At 48.8% G+C, this 21,086-nt stretch overlaps 2 protein-coding genes and 1 long non-coding RNA gene across 9 annotated transcripts in view; 2 read left to right on the top strand and 1 right to left on the bottom strand.

Moving 5' to 3' along the window:
* HOXB3 (homeobox B3) overlaps positions 1-2,651 on the top strand; it is a 26,577-nt gene extending 23,926 nt beyond the window's left edge. Inside the window, exon 3 of the mRNA XM_021928965.2 lies at positions 324-2,651. Coding sequence (XP_021784657.1) covers positions 324-1,177 — 854 coding nt within the window. The 3' untranslated portion in view covers positions 1,178-2,651. The remainder of the gene's footprint in view (positions 1-323) is intronic.
* On the bottom strand, positions 393-7,990 carry LOC103878750. Of its 7 annotated transcripts, none has more exons than XR_004179449.1 (7): positions 7,904-7,990; positions 5,956-6,024; positions 5,573-5,698; positions 4,769-4,864; positions 3,044-3,135; positions 1,109-1,610; positions 393-487 (listed from the first exon to the last, which is right to left on the bottom strand). It is a non-coding gene; the product is annotated as an uncharacterized LOC103878750 (long non-coding RNA). The 7 variants fall into 7 exon arrangements; XR_004179448.1 differs by lacking the exon at positions 7,904-7,990 and adding an exon at positions 6,172-6,718; XR_639065.3 differs by lacking the exon at positions 7,904-7,990 and having other exon boundaries at positions 1,109-1,171; positions 1,560-1,610; positions 5,956-6,718.
* On the top strand, positions 6,511-8,881 carry HOXB2 (homeobox B2). The gene is made up of 2 exons (XM_021928963.2): positions 6,511-7,013; positions 7,794-8,881. The coding sequence occupies exons 1-2, from the start codon at positions 6,626-6,628 to the stop codon at positions 8,474-8,476; spliced, it is 1,071 nt and encodes a 356-aa protein (XP_021784655.2). The 5' UTR covers positions 6,511-6,625; the 3' UTR covers positions 8,477-8,881.
* Positions 8,882-21,086: the final 12,205 nt, after the last annotated feature.

Here is a 21,086-nt window from a genome sequence, read left to right on the forward strand (position 1 = left end):
GGGAGAAAGCACGCACGCGAAAATCCAGCCCTAAATAAATGGCCATGCGGCTCTGTCTGCGTGACATGATCAAATTTTCATAAGCTGGGGCAGCGAAAGGAGAACAGGTCTCTTAATAAATGCCACTATTATAGAGTGTCCGCTAATGCGACGGGCGGTGGGGTGGGGGAGTGAGGAGGAGGCGGGGACGCGAAGGGGAGGGCGGCGGGGGCTCCGAGTCCAGGCCTGGATTTATTAAGAAACGATGCATTCAATTTCGGCGTGTTCAGTAATTATCTTTTATTTCATTTTCTCCCCTTCCCACCCCTCCCCCTTGAATCCAGCAGAGGGCTGTGGTGGTGGCGGCGGCGGCGGTGGCGGCGGCGGCGGCAGTGGTGGCAGCGGGGGCGGTGGCGGCGGCGGCGGCGGGGGAGGGGACAAGAGCCCCCCAGGGTCGGCGGCGTCCAAGCGGGCGCGGACGGCATACACGAGCGCGCAGCTGGTGGAGCTGGAGAAGGAGTTCCATTTTAACCGCTACCTGTGCCGGCCTCGCCGTGTGGAGATGGCCAACCTGCTGAACCTCAGCGAGCGGCAGATCAAGATCTGGTTCCAGAACCGGCGCATGAAGTACAAGAAGGACCAGAAGGCCAAGGGACTGGCCTCGTCGTCAGGGGGCCCATCTCCAGCCGGCAGTCCCCCGCAGCCCATGCAGTCCACGGCCGGCTTCATGAACGCCTTACACTCCATGACCCCCAGCTACGAGAGCCCGTCCCCACCCGCCTTCAGTAAAGCCCACCAGAATGCCTACGCGCTGCCCTCCAACTACCAGCCCCCTCTCAAAGGCTGCGGCGCCCCGCAGAAGTACCCTCCGACCCCGGCGCCCGAGTATGAGCCGCACGTCCTCCAAGCCAACGGGGGCGCCTACGGGACGCCCACCATGCAGGGCAGTCCGGTGTATGTGGGCGGGGGCGGCTACGCGGATCCGCTGCCGCCCCCTGCCGGCCCCTCCCTCTATGGCCTCAACCACCTTTCCCATCATCCTTCCGGGAACCTGGACTACAACGGGGCGCCCCCTATGGCGCCCAGCCAGCACCACGGACCCTGCGACCCCCACCCCACCTACACAGACCTCTCCTCTCACCACGCGCCTCCTCCTCAGGGTAGAATCCAAGAAGCGCCCAAATTAACACACCTGTGATGGGAAAAGGCGGACGAGGGTTAGGAGATGGGGAGGAAGAGGGAGACTGTGGAGCTCTGGGGGGCAGTTTGGAGGTCTGAAAGAGGGACCAGAGAGGTGGTAGCTAGGCTTCCTGGTCAAAACGGGCCTGGAGCTCCTTCCCCTCCCCCTGGCCTGAGAGATTGCTTTTAAGTCCACCCCTTGTTCCATCTGCCTGCCAACCCATCGGAAAGGAATCCACAGCAGATTGGAGATGACCCCGTCAACCCCAGGGCTCCAGCACTACCAAGTTGGAATTCCACGCCCTGGAGTGGGGTAGAGGAAGATGAGATAGGATGAGGCAGAGAAGCACATTTTACAAACCAGACGAGATGGCTAGGCCATCACCAACCAACGGACTTACCTTACATCTTTGTAGGTAATTCCCCCCAAATCTTGATTTTTTTCAGTTATCCTTTAAAAAACAAGAAAACACATTTCAAACCCAAAGGGCACAAAGCACGTTCCCTTCCAGCTTTCCCAAAACCGCAAATTTGTTCCCATTTATTTGAAGTTTATTGAGGTATCTACCCCCTCCATTTCTAGCCCCAGGTTTTTCTGCTCTAGGACATTGATATCTATACATCCCACCCCCATCAATTACAGTTTTTAGAGGGCTCAGGGATGGTGAGAGATCCTGAAAGAGCTGCCTATATTATAAATTATATATTTTTTTCTTTTAAGGAAAAGTGTGTAGGCTAGGGCAGGCAGGTTGTTAGGACTGAAGGTTTGCCCATTCTGCTGCCTCCATCTCAGCTCCAGCTCCATCCCCCTCTCTCCACAGAAAGCAGTTGGTGACACGAGGTTCTATACTTTTCTTCTGTTGCTCTCTTGACTTAACGTGAAAACAGGGTATATTTGAACAAACTGTCTGTCCCAGGCAGGGGCTGGGCAGGGCCTGCGTGCCTTGCTCAGCCTCCTGACAGGACACTTTTGTTGCACTTAGAGTTTACATTTTAATGGATGTAAAAACAACTGTGAGAGATGTCTGGGCCTGCAGAAGTCCAGCATTGCTCAAAGAAGCGTGTGTTCTAGTGAACATTTTCATATATATTTATTGGTTATAGCCTGTTAAAATATTTTCTTTTTTGTATTATTTATCCCGCTACATTATGTATTTATATGAGGGAAAAAAAGGAAAAAATTGTACTTTTTTAGTATTTACTTGTTACAAAGGACATTGTGTTTCCTGTCATGTAAAACCAGCTATTTTAGTTACTATTGTACTCTAGAAAAGAGCTGTAGATTTATGTTAAACTCGTACTTATGAGCAATTGTAATTAGTTCTAAAAGGCATGAACTCAGCTCCTGATTGTCACTGTATAGTCCTGAATTTGTAGAACTAGAGTTAACTCCCTCTTGGAACTTTCTTTGTTCTTCAGTAGTTACTTTTTTCCTTACCTAAAAGGGTTGTCTGTCAAACAATTCTTGAATAAACTTTCTGTTATCAATTTTATCTTGTCCTGGTGGTCCAATTTAGATAGCAGAGCAAGGCTGTTGACTGCCAAATTTCCCCCAAGGGAAGAAGGACAAGGACATTGAAGACCCCTGGCCTTTTTGTCCACTGCCCAGGTTCCGGTCTCCCCCTTGATATGTCTTAAGTTTAAATACCATTTTCTCACTCATAAGAGCCTGTAACATTTTGCCAACTTCTTTAGCTGTGGTTTAAGTGACAAGTTGGGAGAAGTAAGGGGGACTCTTGGGTGCTGTCTGTAGGTTTTCTGTTTGGCCTCTATGCCTCTAGGTTTTTCATTCATTGACCTTTCGTGTGTTAGTGCCTTTGGCCACAACCTCCATGCACCAGCCCCCACCCCTTCCCACTACCAACAAGAAAATCTGGCAGATTACGGTTTCTTCCACGAAACCTAAACTTCTTCGCAATCCTCTTCCGGAGCTACAAAGAAGATGTCACGTGACCCGAAGCCCAACCACCATTGGGTCTAAAATGAAAACAAAGAAAAATGATTAATCTAAAAAAAAAAAATCTGAGGCCTAGACTTCTCAGGTCAAACTTTAAAACTAAGTAAAATTAAATCACTAAATAAAACTCGAGGCGGAGGGAGGGGAAGCACGTTTGATTTCCCCTGCCAGAGAAAGGGGAGAGGAGGGTGGGAGAAGCTATTGGATCTAAGCATAAATAAAACGGTCCCCAGGCTAAAGTGCGGCTCTGTTTCCACCATCCTTGGGAAAACTTCATTTCTTAGTCGTGGTTCCATAAAAGTTTTATCACATTGGAGTGAGAATAGAGAGGGTCTGTCAAAGATGAAATGTCACCGCCGAGTCGCTGGAGCCGATAAGAGCGAGAAGACAGGGCGGCTGAAATATGGAGCTAATTCGTTGAAAGAGAAGCGATGGCTGCTTGCTGAAGAGCTGCATAATTCTAATTGTAAGCGATGTGCCTGCATTGCTTAATTAGGAGCATATATTTGGTGGTAGTCATGGTGGGGGAGTGAGAATCGTTCCAGGCCCTGCCTTAAAGCGAGGGCTGATTTTCATTTTTATGTTGCATCCTGGCAGTCCAAGGTTAGTAATTATAGTCTTTATGCAACAATAAATAACAATAAAAAAGCAACCTGAATTCTACACCCTCCCCCTTCCCCACCACCAAGTAGGATTTTAACTGGGCTCGGCTCATCCAAGCAGCAAGCAATTTAGCATTGGGTCAGGCTATAATTTAAAGGCATAAGAGCGTGCAAAGTTTGATTGGGATCAAATAACGCTCAAGGGTTTTTCTTTCTTTCTCTTTCTCTCTTCTTCCCTGAATAACATTTTCTGAATGATATAACTAGATGAAGCACCATGTTTGATTCTGGGGGTGGGTTGGGTTGCTTATTTATCTAGCAGGAAAGAGGCCAAGAAAGAGAATTTAGCTTAAGTTTGAAAAACAGAGCTTTGGCTCGGAGCTGGAATTGCAAACAAGAAAAATAAGAACCAACTTGGCTTGGTGTTCCCTATCCTTCTCTTTGGAAGATTCCAGGCGCTCAGCTAAAGCAGCCAAAGACGAGGGTAAAATATCCTTGCTGTAAAATTCACAGCAGGACAGGGGGGCGGGGGAGAGATGTCTCTGAGAAGGAGGGTTCTCTTGGCCCCTTTTAACACCCAAGTTTTCCGCTGTTTGCTAATCTGGCCATAAAATCTGTCAGTAAGGGTTAGAGAGAGCTGTATTTCCTGCAGGGACAGTCTCTGCCCGAGTTGCCCAAGATAAGCTCTGGATCCTTCAGCCAGCTGGAGAAGCTGTTGCTAAACTTTCAGAGGTGTTCAAGGGGATGGCCAGAGGGAGAATCCACTCTCAGGCCTCCCTGCATGACTTCCAGAGGCTGCTTACTATTTGGATTCTTCTATGCCCCATCCACACCTCTAAACGGCAATAATTGTTTTATTTGGAGACGAGTTGCACACTACTGTTGCTGGCCACTTTGCCCAGGTCAGAGTAGCTCTCTCTGTTCTCAGCCCTCCAGAGCATGCCTCCCCGGTCCCTGCAGCCCCCACCTCCAACTCCCCTTTCTTCATCCTCCGCTCCCCCACCCTCATGCTTCTACTCAGACTTCTCTGCTCTTCTTTTTAAATACTCACCACCACCCACGCAGATGTTACATTGACAGAAAGTTTCTAGTTCCAGCTCCGGGCTCAGTTGCCATTTCTCTGCTAACCAGCCTTCTCCTGGCTGGGCTGCAGAGAGAGAGGAGGGGGAGGGGAGGCCAGAGCCGTGGGAGTTCTCCAGGCAAACTTTCCACCCAACTTAGCGCTTTCCCTCTGTCCCCATTTCCCATCTGTTTCCCAGCTCTCCCAGAATCACCTTTCTCTTTTGCACCCCCACCCCCACCCCCACCCCCACCCCCAGGCCTTTTTAAGAGATGTGAAATTTTGGCTGTTCCCTCTGCTTTCCCAAAGAGCCAAATTCTTTGATGCAATCGGAGGGAGCTGTCAGGGGGCTAAGATTGATCGCCTCATCTCCTCTCCGTCCCTCTGACCCACTTATTTAAAAATCTTCCCCCAGATCGACTTTTCATTTTCTGCTTTGAGGCCTAGTTTCCCACCAATTGCTTGGGGCTTAGAGTCTTGTGCCCTCTTTCTATAGTAAATTACAACACTCTAAACTTCAGACTATCTTGGTCTCCTCAAAATAAAATAAATTTTAAAAGCATTTCCCCTCAGGAGCCAGAAATGGAATATCATCTCAGTGGTCATTATTTCCACCCACACCATTTTCAGGAAATTCTTCCTTGTCAGGGATTTTTTTTTTTTTTTAAACTAGCACAATGGCAAAAATGGGAGGGAAAGTCTCTTTGTCCTAGGGGAAAAGCTCCCCACCACATTCATGCACACACATACGCTGATCTGAACTTTGAGAGTGCTCTAAGTTAAATCAGTGGCTACCTGAGTTCTTGTTCATGTCCCTGGATATGGATACAGATATGAGCTTGAGGCTTGAGTGGGTACATGCACATCTTAGACTCTGCTTGTTTTCGGGGGGAGGGAGGTGTCACAGAGAAGCATGGATGCCTGAAAGTGAGGAAAGCAGGGGGACATAAGGGGAAGAGGCAGTGCTGCAAAAACTGGGCAGAGAGGAGAACCCAGGCCACACAGCGATGGAGGCCAGAGGCCCAAAAATGCCCCTCATGCTCCATCTCACTCTTATGTGTCCGCCTGGGAGTTCCTGTCCATTTCCCAAGATTTAACTGTTGCTTTTGGAGGGTTAACATGGGGATAGTGGTGCTGATGATTATAAATCTCTTTCTTATTTGCACCTTAACACTGACCTTTTTCAAAGAGTGGAAGCCTCTTTCGACTCCCTCTTCCTCCAACGCAGGGATCCTCACTCATCTTTTCTTGGGGAAGGGGAGAAGGGAAGAGGATGCTGCTGGCCACGTAAGCCACGAAAGGAAAGCCTTAATTTACTCTATTAAAACATTTGGAAAAGAGGAAGGTTTCTCCCTTAGAGTCTCTTCTTTTCCAAGCTTCTGAAACCTTCTAACCTCCGAAAGGGATGAGGAAGTGGTTTCTCTAGGTTTTCTGGAGAAAGGGAGGCACTGGGGAGAGAGCGTGTGAAGCACTGGTGTAGGAATGGAGGCTCATGGTGTCCAGGTCATGGTCCTCTGGTGTTTTTGAATCAATTAAAGCAAATAATGCTCTCTGTTTTCCACCAGGCCCAGACGAGCGATTGGCGGAGGCCGGTCCCGTGACCACGAATTCCCTGTAATTTCGCCGGAGTCCTGGGTTTAATAGCGAGAGTCCCCATACGCTTGTATTTATCAGCAATATACAAATATAAAGGCCCAAAATTAAAAAAAAAAAAAAAGAGAGACCGAAATCTCCCCCTCCCAAAATCGCTCCATTACAGAAATCTGGGGGGGGCAGGAGGGGGGGTCCCTTCCGATCCTCCCTCCTGACGCCCCCCCCCAGCAGCCCCCTCCCCCACCATTGAAAGCCATGAATTTTGAATTTGAGAGGGAGATTGGGTTTATAAACAGCCAGCCATCGCTCGCCGAGTGTCTGACTTCCTTCCCCGCTGTCTTGGAGACATTTCAAACTTCATCAATCAAGGAGTCGACATTAATTCCTCCTCCTCCTCCTTTCGAGCAAACCTTCCCCAGCCTCCAGCCCGGCGCCTCCACCCTTCAGAGACCCAGGAGCCAAAAGCCAGCCGAAGATGGGCCTGCTCTGCCGCCGCCACCGCCGCCGCTCCCCGCTGCCCCCCCGGCCCCCGAGTTCCCTTGGATGAAAGAGAAGAAATCCGCCAAGAAACCCAGCCAATCCGCCACGTCTCCTTCCCCGGCCGCCTCCGCTGTCCCGGCCTCCGGGGTCGGATCGCCTGCAGGTCGGTAAGCGTGGTGGGGGTGGGGTGAGGGGCACCCTACAAGAGGGGGAGAAAAAGCAGTGGAAGGAGGTTAAAAAAAAAAAGGTGGCAAGCCTGTTGGGGTTCCTTACCCCGTCCATTCCCGGGATGGGGAAGAAGAATATCCCACTGGGGGACAGGCCTGGCCGCTGCCAGCGTCTTTTTTTTTTTTTTTTTTCCCTCTCTCTCTGTCTCTCCCTACAGCTGATTTTGAAAGCTGGTTGGGGAAACACCTTTTTTCTGCTAGAAGAAAATGATTTGATTGAGGTTTTCATCCGTATCTGTGTAGGGGAATGAATATGTTGTTGCTGGGATAGACTCTAGAAGCAGAAAAAGATTCGGTCCTTTCTGCCCCAACTCTAGGAGAAGAGGAAGAATTCAGAGTTAGGGAGGAAGAGGGGTGAAGAACAATCTTTATGACCCTCGCTCCGGTTGAGTTGGAAAGTTCCGAATTGAGGGGTCCACTGGGAGGGCTTGGGAGGGGGGATCTGAGGTTTCGGCGCCGAAGGGAGCGGCTCTCCGCCCCCTGCGTGGCCCGTGGGCGGCTCTGAATGCTTTGCCGTGACCTGGGCCGGGGCTGTCGACTAGGGAGGGAGAGAAGAAAACCCAAAAGCAGTGAAAGCGAGCCGCTGTGGGGTGGGGGCGGGGGTGGGGTGGCGAGGAAGGGGAGAGGTGATACTGATTTTGGCGGATGGGTTAGTCCGAACTAAGGTTGGGCTGAGTACACTGCCCGCTTTGACGCCCAGCTTGTTTTCCCTGCAGATGGCCTGGGACTGCCGGAGGCTGGTGGCGGCGGGGCGCGCAGGCTGCGCACGGCTTACACCAACACACAGCTGCTGGAACTGGAGAAGGAATTCCACTTTAATAAGTACCTGTGCCGGCCACGCCGCGTCGAGATCGCAGCCTTGCTGGATCTCACCGAAAGGCAGGTCAAAGTCTGGTTCCAGAACCGGCGCATGAAGCACAAGCGGCAGACGCAGCACCGAGAGCCGCCGGATGGGGAGCCTGCCTGCCCGGGCGCCCTGGAGGACACCGGCGACCCTGTCAAGGAGCCGGCGGTCAGCCCGGGCGGCCCCTCCGCCTCGCGGGCGGCGTGGGAAGCCTGCTCTCACCCGCCGGAGGTGGTGCCGGGGTCCTTAAGCGCCGCGGACCCCCGGCCTTTAGCCGGTGGCTTAGAGGGCGCGGGCCCGCCGAGCCCTGGCTGCGCGCTGCGCGGGGCGGGCGGGCCAGAGCTGGGACCATTGCCAGAAGATGTCTTCCCGGAGCGCCAGGATTCGCCTTTCCTTCCCGACCTTAACTTCTTCGCGGCCGACTCCTGTCTCCAGCTATCCGGAGGCCTCTCCCCTAGCCTGCAGGGTTCTCTCGACAGCCCCGTCCCCTTTTCCGAGGAAGAGCTGGACTTCTTCACCAGCACGCTCTGTGCCATCGACCTGCAGTTTCCCTAACCCGTTTCCTCCTCCCGGTCCTTTCCACCCCCGCGCTCCTTGGTCATCTACTGGAAAAATCGAGCCTCTCCCACCCCCAGTCGCATAGACTTATGTGTTTTGCTAAAATTCAGGTATTACTGAATTAGCGTTTAATCCACCCCCTTTTTTCTTCTAAAATATTGGGCACTCGGGCATCTTTTAAAATTCACACAGAAAAATTCCTTTTGGTAGACTCCTTCCAGTGAAATCTCAGGAATAATTAAACTCTAAGGGGACTTTCTTAAAAATAACTAGAGGGACTTATTTTCCTCTTTTTTATGTTTTAGACTGTAGATTATTTATTAAAATTCTTTAATAATAGGAAAAGGGGAAAGTATTTATTGTACATTATTTTCATAGATTAAATAAATGTCTTTATAATACGAAAACGAGTGTTTGTGTTGGGACTTAACCTCTTTCCCCGCGGCCCCAAGGCCGGTCCTTACCCCTCCAGCACCGGCGTGAAGTTGATTCGGTTCAGCGGCCCATGTGGCAGCAAAGCCTCCTGGGCCGGCGAAGTCCGGGTGGTACAAAGGTGACCCGATTGATGGCCGCTTCGCCCACGGCGCCGGCAAGAGTCGGGAGTTTGCAGGAAGCTCGGTCACCTCCCTGCCCCTCAGCAGAGGGCCTCTGGTCCTGAGCGGGTGGTCCTGGGGCCTCTGCTTAGAAATAAAGGTGGGCAGGTGGAGGGAGAAAGTATACAGCGAACAGTGGAGGGTGCAAGGAGAGGAAGCCTGGGGACAGGCTTTTGGGGTCGTGGCGGGGGCAGAAGTTTCCTGGAATTGGGAAGAATCCAAGGGCTTCCTTAGACTTCTTGCTTCTTATGACCGAAGCCGGTGTAGGGCCTTTTTCTGAACTCAAGAAGCCTAGGGACGAGAGGCCTGGGGCTTGAGCCGGGCCTCTTTGGGAGTTGTAGGTGGCTCTCCAAGGAGTGGAGTGGAGTCGGGGATTTTCTCGGGAAGCAGGGCCCCGCACCCAGGGATGGTAACTGCTTCCAAGTGGGCAAGAAAAGAGGCCAGCTGAGAAATGTGGCGCTGCCGGGACACCCATGGACTCGGGGGCTTCTGGGCTTTGGGGGACCATCCGAGAAGCAGCCGGGCGAGAAGCCCAGGGAGGCCCGGCAGCGTCGCCAGGCGCTGGACCTGCAGGGAGAGAAGGAGGAGCGAGGAGAGCGGGACTGAGACAGGGAAGCAAAGACGATGCTCAAAATGGCGCTGGGGCCGGGCGGCGGGCGGGGGGGCGCGAGGGAAGAGGCTGTGGCGGCCATGACAGCCGCTGCGGGAGGCGCCGGCCCAGCCGGGATCTGCCCCCGCCCCCGCGTCCTCCCAGCCGGATTTTCCAGAGGCCAGGGAAGAAGCGGAGCCTGGGAGTCCCACCTTAGTTTTTGTTTGTTTGATTTTTTTTTATTTTTAAAGTGAGCTCAACGGACGCTGAGGACGCGAGATGGAAGGAGAGTCCGGGTGGGAAGGGAAGGGAAGGGAAGGAGAGCGGCGGGTCTGCGGGCCTGGGTGTGCCTCATCCGGTCTGACTTTTGATCCTTCGCTGTGGGATTTGAAGCCAGGCCAGAGCTTTCTCTAAATGCAGACCCACCTGTCTTGACCAACAACTTCATTTTCCATATCAACACCATGTCCTGTCTATCCCCCACCACAGCCTGCCTGGTTCCTTGTAAACCTGGTAAGCGGGAAGCAAGGATCGATCTCCCCCATCTGCCTCCTGGTTTGTTCTGGGAAGGTGGAGATTTAAAGGGCTCCGGAAAGCCATCCATCCTCCTTAGGTTTCTTTAATATTTCTCCCGCTCAGAAACAGACACTGCGGGGCTATCTCCCCGGCAGATGTTGCCCTTCTCAAAAAGCAGTTTATTTCCTGGGCCTCCAGACTTTCCCCTGGACCAACAGGACCAGGATTTAGAGTACCAGGCACCCAGAGGCAGCAATTGTCAGGATAAGCCAGGAGCCAACATAGGTTGTGACACAGAGGACTAGACAGGCCCTTTGCATAGTTTTAAATGGATCCCTCAGTGTGGGAAGTACACACATCTTAGTTAGCTGGAACTTAATCCCTTAAACTGTCTTAATACAGATTTCATCTCGTGCATTAAATAATCTTACATCATGTTAAATTGCACTTATTTCTCTCATAAATAAATTAATATAGAACAATTAGATGTGTTATAATAATAGCGTGTATCTTAGTTTATTTTCCCTCATAAAACATATAGGTATGAAATAAATTCAATATATTAAAGTAATAATACACAGCTTATTGGCTTGTGTGTTTATTTTCCCCATAAATAAGTGAATATACAATATATTAAAACAACGCTATACATCTCATTGGGCTGCGTGTTTATTTCTCCATAAAATATGCCCACAGGCAGTGTTTAACATCTTAAAAATCACAGCACACAAGCCATCTCTACACTAGCAAAATGAACAGATATTTCAGCTGGGGCTTTGATTTCTATGGACAGTCAAACTAGATAATTTGGTCTAATTAAAAATGCTCTTGCAGCTAGCTATAGCAGGTTGTTACAAAGATCAAGAATATCAGAAGGATCTTGCTAATGGCCTACCTTCCAGTTTCTTTGGTCAAAAGGAGAGCACCCTTCCTCAGTGCCAAAAAAAATGCAGAGTTGGCTCTGCAGGAGATAATTTCTATCCCCCATCACGGTTTGCAGCACTCAAGGGCATCTGATGCACCAGTTCTCTGGAGCCTGGCTGCTCCATGGACCAGCAGGATCAGCACTACCTGTGAGCTACTTAGAAATACAGAATCTTGGGCCCCTGCATCAGACCTACTGAATCAGAATTTGCAGTTTAGCAGCTCCCCAAGTGATTTATATACACTTAAAATTTGAGAAGTACTGCTAGATCATAGTGCCACCTTGCTTTCTGCCTTCCTCCATGCTTCAGAATTTTTGACTCACTTTACCTGGCCCCTGGCTTCCAATTCTCCTAACCCAAACCAGTAGCTCAAATGGCAGGGAATCTTTGTTCCTGCCTGGGCCTGCATCAGTCCTGATTCCTTCCTGCCAAAGTAGTAGGGAGCCAACAAAAGGCTCAATGTACCTGTTTAGATTCAGGTACTTTGGATATGCTAGGGGTGAGAGTTCTTAGTCCAGGTATTGCCTTTGGCTGATTATTGGAGAGGAGTTGAAACTCTTTTTACGGGAAACACACAAGGTTGCTGGCTCTTTCCTTTCCAAATTTATGAAACTCACCATCTCTGATGATAACACAACAGAACAAAGAGACAATGCATTTGCAGAAGAAAGTGACTCCCAGTTTCAGTTTCCCCACCCAATTCAGATTCAAGGGAATGCCTGGCAATTTGGGATTCATAAAGGATTGCAATTCAGGATCCCTGTGTTCCAGATTAACTTCTTTTCCTTCTTTCATCTCTGGGGTCATCCTTTTTAGCTTAAGTTTTCCCAGTTGGCCATGGAGAAGTAAGAGGAAGAGGGGTGGTTCCCAGATAGGGCAGCAGACCCCAGTGGTGGTGGCAGATTAGAGGGCAGCTCCAAGTGGTTGCACTCACTTATTCCATCCTGACTGGGGCAGGGTTCCTCTTGGGTCAGGACCAATTGTGAGTGATCTGTAGCACAGAGTGGTTATAAATTCGCTGTGATTGGAGTGGGAAGGTTTCAGTGCAGCCCGGAAAGCTGCTGGTCAGTCTGCCCTGCTCTTAGTGAATCATTCTTTCAAGAAGCATGTCTCATTAATATTACAGTGAAAGCAAAGGACCATTAGACTGAGGAATTACTTGCAATCATGATAACCCTGAGTCATTTAAAAAAAAAAAGTTAACTTATGTCTGAGCAAGTCTCTTCCCCTTTCTGGACCTCAGTTTCTCTATCTGTGAAATAAATGGAAGAATTAAATGCCTCTAATGTACTCTACATTAATATATATGTATATTCTTTTTTTTTTTTTTTTTTTGAGACAGAGTCTCACTGTGTCTCCCAGGCTGGAGTGCAGTGGCGCGATCTCGGCTCACTGCAAGCTCCGCCCCCCGGGTTCACGCCATTCTCCCGCCTCAGCCTCCCAAGTAGCTGGGACTACAGGCGCCCGCTACCGCGCCCGGCTAGTTTTTTGTATTTTTAGTAGAGACGGGGTTTCACCATGTTAGCCAGGATAGTCTCGATCTCCTGACCTTGTGATCCACCCGCCTCGGCCTCCCAAAGTGCTGGGATTACAGGCTTGAGCCACCGCGCCCGGCCTATATGTATATTCTTTAGTATATATTATTTAGTCTTCACAAACAATGTATTAACTGTTTATTATGGCTGATGTCTTGTGCTCTTAAGTAATTCTTGGTGTTCGACAATGACCTACCCCACATGAATCTGGTGGGGGCAATTTTAACAAATTTTCTTTTATTTTTTGAGATAAGGTCTCACTTTGTCACCCAGGCTGGAGTGGAGTGGTACAGTCACAGCTCACTGCAGCCTCAACCTCCTAGGCTCACGTGGCCCTCCCATCTCAGCCACCTGAGTAACTAGGACTACAGGTGCGAGCCACCACGTTTGGCTAATTATTTATTATTATTTTTTTGACAGAGTCTCACTCTTATTGCCCAGGTTGGAGTGCCGTGGCGCAATCTCAGCTCGCTTCAACCTCTGCCTCCTGGGTTCAAGCAATTCTCCTGCTTCACCTTCCTGAGTAGCTTGGATTACAGGCACCTGCCACCATGCCCGGCTAATTTTTAGTAGAGACAGGGTTTCGCTGTGTTGGCCAGGCTGGCCTCAAACTCCTGACCTCAGGTGATCTGCCTGCCTCGGCCTTCCAAAGTGCTGGGATTACAGGCATGAGCTACCGCGCCAGGCCGCCTATTTATTTATTTTTGAGATGGAGTCTTACTCTGTCACCCAGGCTGAAGTGCAGTGGCAAGATCTCGGCTCACTGCAACCTCCACCTTCTGGGTTCAAGTGATTCTCCTATCTCAGCCTCCCAAGTAGCTGGGACTACAGGCACCTGCCACCACATCTGGCTAATTTTTATATTTTTAGTAGAGATGGAGTTTCACCATGTTGGCCAGGCTGGCGTTGAACTCCTGACCTCAAGTGATCCGCCCGCCTCGGCCTCCCAAAGTGCTGGGATTACAGGCATGAGCCACCTCCTCTGGCCTTTTATTTATTTATTTTTTACAGCTAATTTTAAAATATTCTGTGGAGACGATATCGCACTGTGTTGCCCAGGTTGGTTTTGAACTCCTGGCTCAAGTGATCCTCCTGCCTCAGCCTCCCGAAGTGCTAGGATTACAGGCGTGAGCCACTGTGCCTGGTCAATAAATTTTAATTAGTATCTTTACACCAATAATCATGCATTTACCTTTATTTAAATGAGTAGAGAGTAAAATCTTTTCAACAAGCAGGTAATTGGGTGTGGTGTTGTCTGCCAGGTGCCCGGTATTCGATAAATATGAGTATTAAAAAGTATCCTAGCCAAGTTTTCCTCTGACTTTCATCCTCTGCCACCTCCCCCAACATTTGGTCATGTTTACTCTTTTTGGTTTTTGGTTTTTTTTGTTTGTTTTTTTAAGTAAGCCATTTCATATAAAAAGAGCCACCAAACTTCTTTTTTGACATGATGTTCTAGACTTTAACAGTCCCTTTTAGTTATGTTTAATCTTGTTGCTGGGGCATCAGAGCATAGGCACAATTTCTGAGACTCCCTAAAGAGCACTGCTGAATTCACCTACCCATCTTTCTTTTTTTTTTGAGACGGAGTCTCGCTCTGTCACCCAGGCTGGAGTGCAGTGGCCGGATCTCAGCTCACTGCAAGCTCCGCCTCCCGGGTTCACGCCATTCTCCTGCCTCAGCCTCCCGAGTAGCTGGGACTACAGGCGCCTGCGACCTCGCCTGGCTAAGTTTTTGTATTTTTAGTAGAGACGAGGTTTCACTGTGTTAGCCAGGATGGTCTCGATCTCCTGACCTCGTGATCCGCCCGTCTCGGCCTCCCAAAGTGCTGGGATTACAGGCTTGAGCCACCGCGCCCGGCCTCACCTACCCATCTTTCACCCAAGTCTCTGACAAGCACTTGCTGGCCCCACTGCAGATCTTCTTGGGATGTGCTCTCAGTCCTCACTTTGCAGAAGGTGGCCTGTAGGGCCCCACTTCATCCTCTGCCTGCTGAGGGTAATTATAGCCCAGATCCTCCACTGACCTCTCCACCCTAGCTCTGCCTATCCCTCTTCTCTCCTCCCAGCCATCCCTCTATCTACACTGAGGGGTAAACTAGATATTTAGTGCCGGAAAGAGATCTTCCTCTTCAGAGGAGAGAATGAATAGTAAAGGAGCCCTCTTAAAACTTTCTCTCCCTCGAAACAACTGCAGAAAAATCACAATCTGTATAGTCATTCAGACCCAAATTCAGCTTGATCAGTATTTGGCTAAGATTTCCAAAGCAGATATTTTGGCCAAAAAAACTATTGCATTTAGATACACTCGATTAAGTAGAAAATTATTTTAATCCTTCATGTCACTCTAACCTTTCCTTTTAGAAAGATCCCAATCATTATTTAGTCATGCCCCCAGTTATTGGCTCCAGATGGAAGTTTACATCTTGCTGATCTGTCTAGATTCCAGAAGTCAGGTCCCCTCCAGGATGGACAGTTTCCAAGCTAAATCCCTTAAGGAAGAAGAGACAACATCCTCCCTAGAAAACTTTTCCCCAACATTTGGAAAATCAAGAAGTTCTTTCTAATATCCAACCACAAGCCTTTCTGTTGCAATTTTAATAATTTGGATTCTTTATAGGTATAAAATATTAGGCTTTGGTTTTCAAGAAACAAAATCGTTTGCCTAAACAGAGCCAATCTTCTCAATTCTCAATGAAATTTGCATATGATAAAGTACATATTATATTGTATAATATATGATGCTTTGTTACATGAAAATATAGCCTAAATGCTATTCTCCTATCACGTCTGTCTATCTGTCTGTCTATCTATCTATCTATCTATCTATCTATCTATCTATCTATCTATTTTTTGAGACAGAGTCTCACTCTGTCACCCAGACTGGAGTGCAATGGCGTAATCTCGGCTCACTGCAGCCTCCGCCTCCCAGGTTCAAGCAATTCTCCTACCTCAGCCTCCCGAGTAACTGAGACCACAGGTGTGTGCCACCACGCCCGGCTAATTTTTGTATTTTTAGTAGAGACAGGATTTAACCACGTTGGCCAGGCTGGTCTTGAACCCCTGACCTCTGGTGATCTGCCTGCCTCCGCCTCCCAAAGTGCTGGGATTACAGGCGTGAGCCACTGCACCTAGCCTACATATTTCCATATTTTAATATGCTAGTTATATATACATATATATATATTTTTTTTTTACTTTTTTTTTTTTTTTTTTTTTGAGACGGAGCCTCTATCTGTTGCCCAGGCTGGAGTGCAGTGGTGCAATCTCAATCTTGACTCACTGCAACCTCTGCCTCCCGGGTTCACTCCATTCTCCTGCCAAGTAGCTGGGACTACAGGCACCTGCCACAACGCCCGGCTAATTTTTTGTTTTTGGTAGAGATGGGTTTCACCGGGTTAGCTAGGATGGTCTCGATCTCCTGATCTCGTGATCCGGCCACCTCGGCCTCCCAAAGTGCTGGAATTACAGGCGTGAGCCACTGTGCCCGGCCTATGCTAGTTACATTAAAAGCAGACTGACTCATATCATTTCAGAATGTGATTTAAAGTTGATGTCATACATTTAGAGAGTTCCCTATGGTTCGTATTTTCTTGTTTGCTTTAATCCTACTAACAAGGCAGCAAGATAAGTAGTATTAAACCCATTCTTTTTTTCCAAGGCTGAGACTCATAGAAATCAAGAAACTTGTCTAGTGTCACAATGCTAAGAAATGGCCAAGCAAAGGCCAGGCACAGTGACTCACGCCTGTAATCCCACACTTTGGGAGGCTGAGGTGGGTGAATTGCCCAAGCTCGGGAGTTCGAGACCAGCCTGTGCCACATGGCAAAACCCCATCTCTACCAAAAATACAAAAAATTAGCTGGGTATGTTGGCATACATCTGTGATCCCAGCTACTTGGGAGGTTGACGTGGGAGGATTGCTTGGGCCTGGGAGGCAGAGGTTGCAGTGAGCCAAGATTGCACCACTGCACTCCAGCCTAGGTGACAAAGTGAGACCCTGTATCAAAAAAAAAAAAAAAAAACAGATGGCCAAGCAAGGACTTGAACCCAACTATTCTGGCTCCACAGCTAGCACTAATCCCATTACAATATGTACTACCTACAGTCTAAGGTTCTCAACCAGATTTATGACAGTTTAATTAGCTTGAATTAAAAGGAACGTCCTTTCCCTAACAGCAACAAAAACAAATCATCTCATAGTGAAAAACTTGTGGTGGTGCATGCTTGTAGTCCTGCCTACTCAGGAGGCTGAGGTGGGAGGATCGCTTGAGCCCAGGAGGTCAAAGCTGCAGGGAGCCGTGATTGCACCATTGCACTCTAGCCTGGGTAACAGAGCGAAACCCTGCCTGGAAAAAAAAAAAAAAGAAAGAAGAGAAAAAATTATGAATATTCTTTTACCTCCTAAGCCCCAACCTTTTTTTTTTTTTTTTTTTTTTTTAATTTGTGACGGAGTCTCACTCTGTCACCCAGGCTGGAGTGCAATGGCGCGATCTCGGCTCACTGCAACCTCCGCCTCCCGGGTTCAAGCGATTCTCCTGCCTCAGCCTCTTAAGTAGCTGGGATTACAGGTGCCTGCCACTATGCCTGGCTAATTTTTGTATTTTTTAGTAGAGATGGGGTTTCACCATGTTGGTCAGGCTGGTCTCGAACTCCCGACCTCAGGTGATCCACCCGTCTTGGCCTCCCAAAGTGCTGGGATTACAGGCGTGAGCCACCGCGCCGGCCTAGCCCCAACCTTTGATCTTGGGTTTGGCCTCCCAAGATTCGGGCTGGAGAGAGCAGATAGAGACATTTAAGATCTAATGAAAGAATTTAGATTGCTCCTGCCAAGCCCCCAGCTGAAGCAGCTTCCTCCACAGAAAGGACCAGAATCTAAGGTTAAACTTCTAATATATCCCCATTCTGGTTAGAATGGTTTCCTTGACCGCATTCTCAGTGTGATAAGGAGTGAAAACTGTGAAAGATAACTTCAGTTCCAAACATGTCTATGTTCTCCTTGCTGTCTTTTATGCACAAGCAGATCATACAAACTAGGACATCAACTTTATTTCATTTGGTGTTTGGTCCACCCAGACACTCTCTGGTGAGTTTAATTTGGTCAACCAAAAATCCTATGGGCCATAGGTTATTCCAGTCAGCGAAGCTTCTTTTAGGGAGGAGGAGGAGATTGGGAACCTAGGGATCAAAGTTACTTGGTTCTCCCAGTCCTTTCTGCTGGGGCTGGGAGAACCAGCAGGAATTTTGGGAAGTTTTAATGTCCCTGCTAACACAAGAGAAGGTGGCATGACTCAGGGATGAATTGGGGAGCATAGTAAATTTGGAAAGCTGAGGCAATCACTGCAACTGACAGTATAACTCGAGGCACTTTTTTTTTTTCCTTTTTTTAAATAGAGACAGGGTCTTTGTCACCCAGGCTAGAGTGCAGTGGTGTGGTCATAGCGCATTGCAGCCTTGAACTCCGGGGCTCAAGCAATCTTCCCTTCTGAGCAGCTGGGACTTCGTGGAGGCAACACCACACCCAGCTAATCTTTAAATTTCTTTATTTTTGTAGAGATGTGGTCTCACCATCTTGACCAGGCTGGTCTCGAAGTTCTGGGCTCAAGTGATCCTCTCGCCTTGGCCTTCCAAAATGCTGGGATTAAATGTGCAAGTCATTGCGCCCAGCTGACTTGCCTCAGTCTTTGACTTCAGCTGTTATAGAGGGAATGTATTCCTCAATTCCCAGACAGATTTGTGATGTTTTATTAAACTGATTTGAAATTCACTTCTTCCTTTAGACCTCAAATTGTTCCCTTAATTACGAAGGCAAAGGATGGGGTGAGAAGGTTCTCCCTGGGATGAGGAAAAGGTGGAAGGTGAAGAAGTCTTAAGTCTGTCAGAAGCAGGGCAGCGAGATCAGATATAGGCCTAGTTCAAATTTGGGGTCAGAAGAAAAATCCTAGTTTCCTCCAGACAAGTTATTCTTAGTGTCTGTGGAAGACATGTTAAAATGAAAGGATGAAGCATCTGCAAATGTTCTCCCCAAAAAAGTAAAATAGAAAGAAATAAGCTTGCTCTCACCTCAATAATCTCTTTCTCTTCAATTCCTCTGCAGGTCACCTCCTCCCATCTCAATTTTCCTTTCTTTTGTCTGCCCTCATTCCCTTGGCAAGTGACCATTCTCTCTCTCCCCCATTGCATCTCTTAAAGAAGTTACCAGCTGGTCCCCCTCCCCCTCAGCTTGAAGCAGGGTCTGAAGCAGAGTACACATGATCAGGGAAAGGAGACAGGGGTTCTGTGAAATGCTTTGAGCTCTTTCAGAGTTGGGGGTGATGGCCAGGTGCAGCAGCTTAGGCCTGCAATCCTAGCACTTTGGGAGGCCAAAGCAGGCAGATCATTGAAGCCAGGGGTTCAAGACCAGCCTGGCCAACATGGCGAAACCCTGTCTCTACTAAAAACACACACACACAAAAATTAGTCAGGCCCAGTGGTGCATGACTATGGTCCCAGCTACTCGGGAGGCTGAGGTGAGAGGATTGCTTGAACCTGGGAGGCAGAGAGGTTGCAGTAAGCGGAGATCACGCCACTGCACTCCAATCTAGATGACAGAGTGAGACCCCATCTCAAAAAACAAAAACAAAACAAAACCCTTTCCCCGAAAAAAACAGAGTTGGGCTAGGCCCACAATTACTAGAGAAGAGAAAGGCAGTGTGATGCTGGTGGTATAGAGCAGAAAGCAGGAGAGGCAGCTATGGCAAGGTCAAGCAAAACAAGAGGGAATGGGAGACAAAGATGGAGGGGCAAGACACAGACTGAGGGGGACAACTTTGGGGTCCCTTGCAGAGGAAGGAATATTCATCCTACCCTTTTTGGAGTGTGGAAACCTGAGAAGTTTTGAGGGTCCTCCCTAAACCTGTCCCACCTGCTTCCCTTTCCTCTCCTGAGCTTCATTGTTTACAGAGATCACTCCCTGAACTCTTGCCCTCCTGGACTTGCCCTAGCTTCGGCCCCAGGCCTCCGACCAGGCAGACACCCTGACAGGTTACAAATGAGCGTGGGTGTTGGATTGCGCCAAACTCTTGCCCTCGAGTTGCCTGGAGGAGGAGAATCAATGGGCTCTACCTAAGGGCTTCTCTTCTAGTCCCATCTGGGTTTGGAGTCTGAGAAAGTGAAGAAGACACATCCCGTGTCCCTCCACAACAGCCACACAGAACAAAAAGGGGCGAGATGCCACTCCTCACTCCAGAGTCTTAGAATTCAGAGTCACGGGGCCTCCACCCTGATTCTCCCACTCTCTAACCAAACTCCCTTTATCAATTCTAGAAAAATCACTGAAATCTGGAGTAATCTTTAAGATTTAACTGGTATTAAATTTATGCATCTGAGGTTTGGAATTTTTTTTTTTTGGAAGGAGATGGAGGGTGGTGAAGGAGAGACAGGTAGGAGGGAACCAGGAGATTACAGGTCTCTACTAGTTTTAAACACTTCAAGAAGAGAATAAAAAATTCCCCTCCTCTTCACCTCCCTGTAAACATCACCTGGCTGTGCTTATTGTGGCTCTCTAGAGAGATATAGGGAGTTATTTAAGTCTGAGTGAGTGAGCTAGCTACAGCTATGGATGGCTAGAGAGAGGATAAATACATCTAGAGAGATGAGTTGATGGATAGGTAGGAAACAAATATAAATATGGAGAAAGATGGACGAACAGAGAGATGGATTGAGACAGAGAGAATATAAAGAGAGGTTGAGGGAGAGAAATGGATGTGTGAATGAGGACAGAACATTTATGCAAAGAGAGAGAGAGGGAAGATGGGGCATTTCTCATCCTTTTCTCCACATTTCTGTAGTCCTGCCTTGCTCCCTGAAATGCCATTTTCCCACCCCGGCTTCATGAATTCTTCCTCTAGATTCTAGATCCTGCCCCACACCCTTAGGTGTTTTTGCACCACCTCCCCCAACCGCCCTACCACACAGTCATCCATTTGGCCCAAGATAACATACCTCACCCGGCTGTCCTAGCTCATCACCCTAAGACAAATTGGAAGAAAGGAACATGGTTCGGGAGTTCTGGGCAAAGTAAGGAAGCTGGATTCCCCACCTCCGGGTCCACAGACTTGGGGGGAAGATTTCTTTGAGGGGTAGGAAGAGTGAGGGGCAGCTGGCTTGAATTTGTCCCAATCTAATAACCCAGGAGCCTATTGAAGGCCTTGGGGGTTGGGAGGGAAGGAAAGTCTTGAATATTCTCCTAACTTTTTCCCCCCTCCCTCTAGTCCCTTCTTTCCAAAAGTCTTTGAAGAAAGATGTTTTTGACGCTTCCATGTCGCTCTCAGATGGATGGGCTGAGGGTGATTGAAGTGTCTTTGTCATGCTAATGCTTGGGGGGTGATGGATGGGCGCTGGGGCTGCCAAACTCTGGCCCGCTTAGCCCATTGGCCTGGGAGAGATCACATGTGCCCCCTCACCCCCA

This window comes from Papio anubis, chromosome 17, assembly GCF_008728515.1.
Source record: "Papio anubis isolate 15944 chromosome 17, Panubis1.0, whole genome shotgun sequence".
Lineage (NCBI taxonomy): Eukaryota > Metazoa > Chordata > Mammalia > Primates > Cercopithecidae > Papio > Papio anubis.

Excerpts from the sequence above, each read along its gene's own strand:
- HOXB2 (XM_021928963.2), top strand. The coding sequence starts at position 6,626 with ATGAATTTTGAATTTGAGAGGGAGATTGGGTTTATAAACAGCCAGCCA. Across the intron at positions 7,014-7,793 it reads CGGGGTCGGATCGCCTGCAG|ATGGCCTGGGACTGCCGGAG; the intron begins GTCGGTAAGCGT and ends TTTTCCCTGCAG.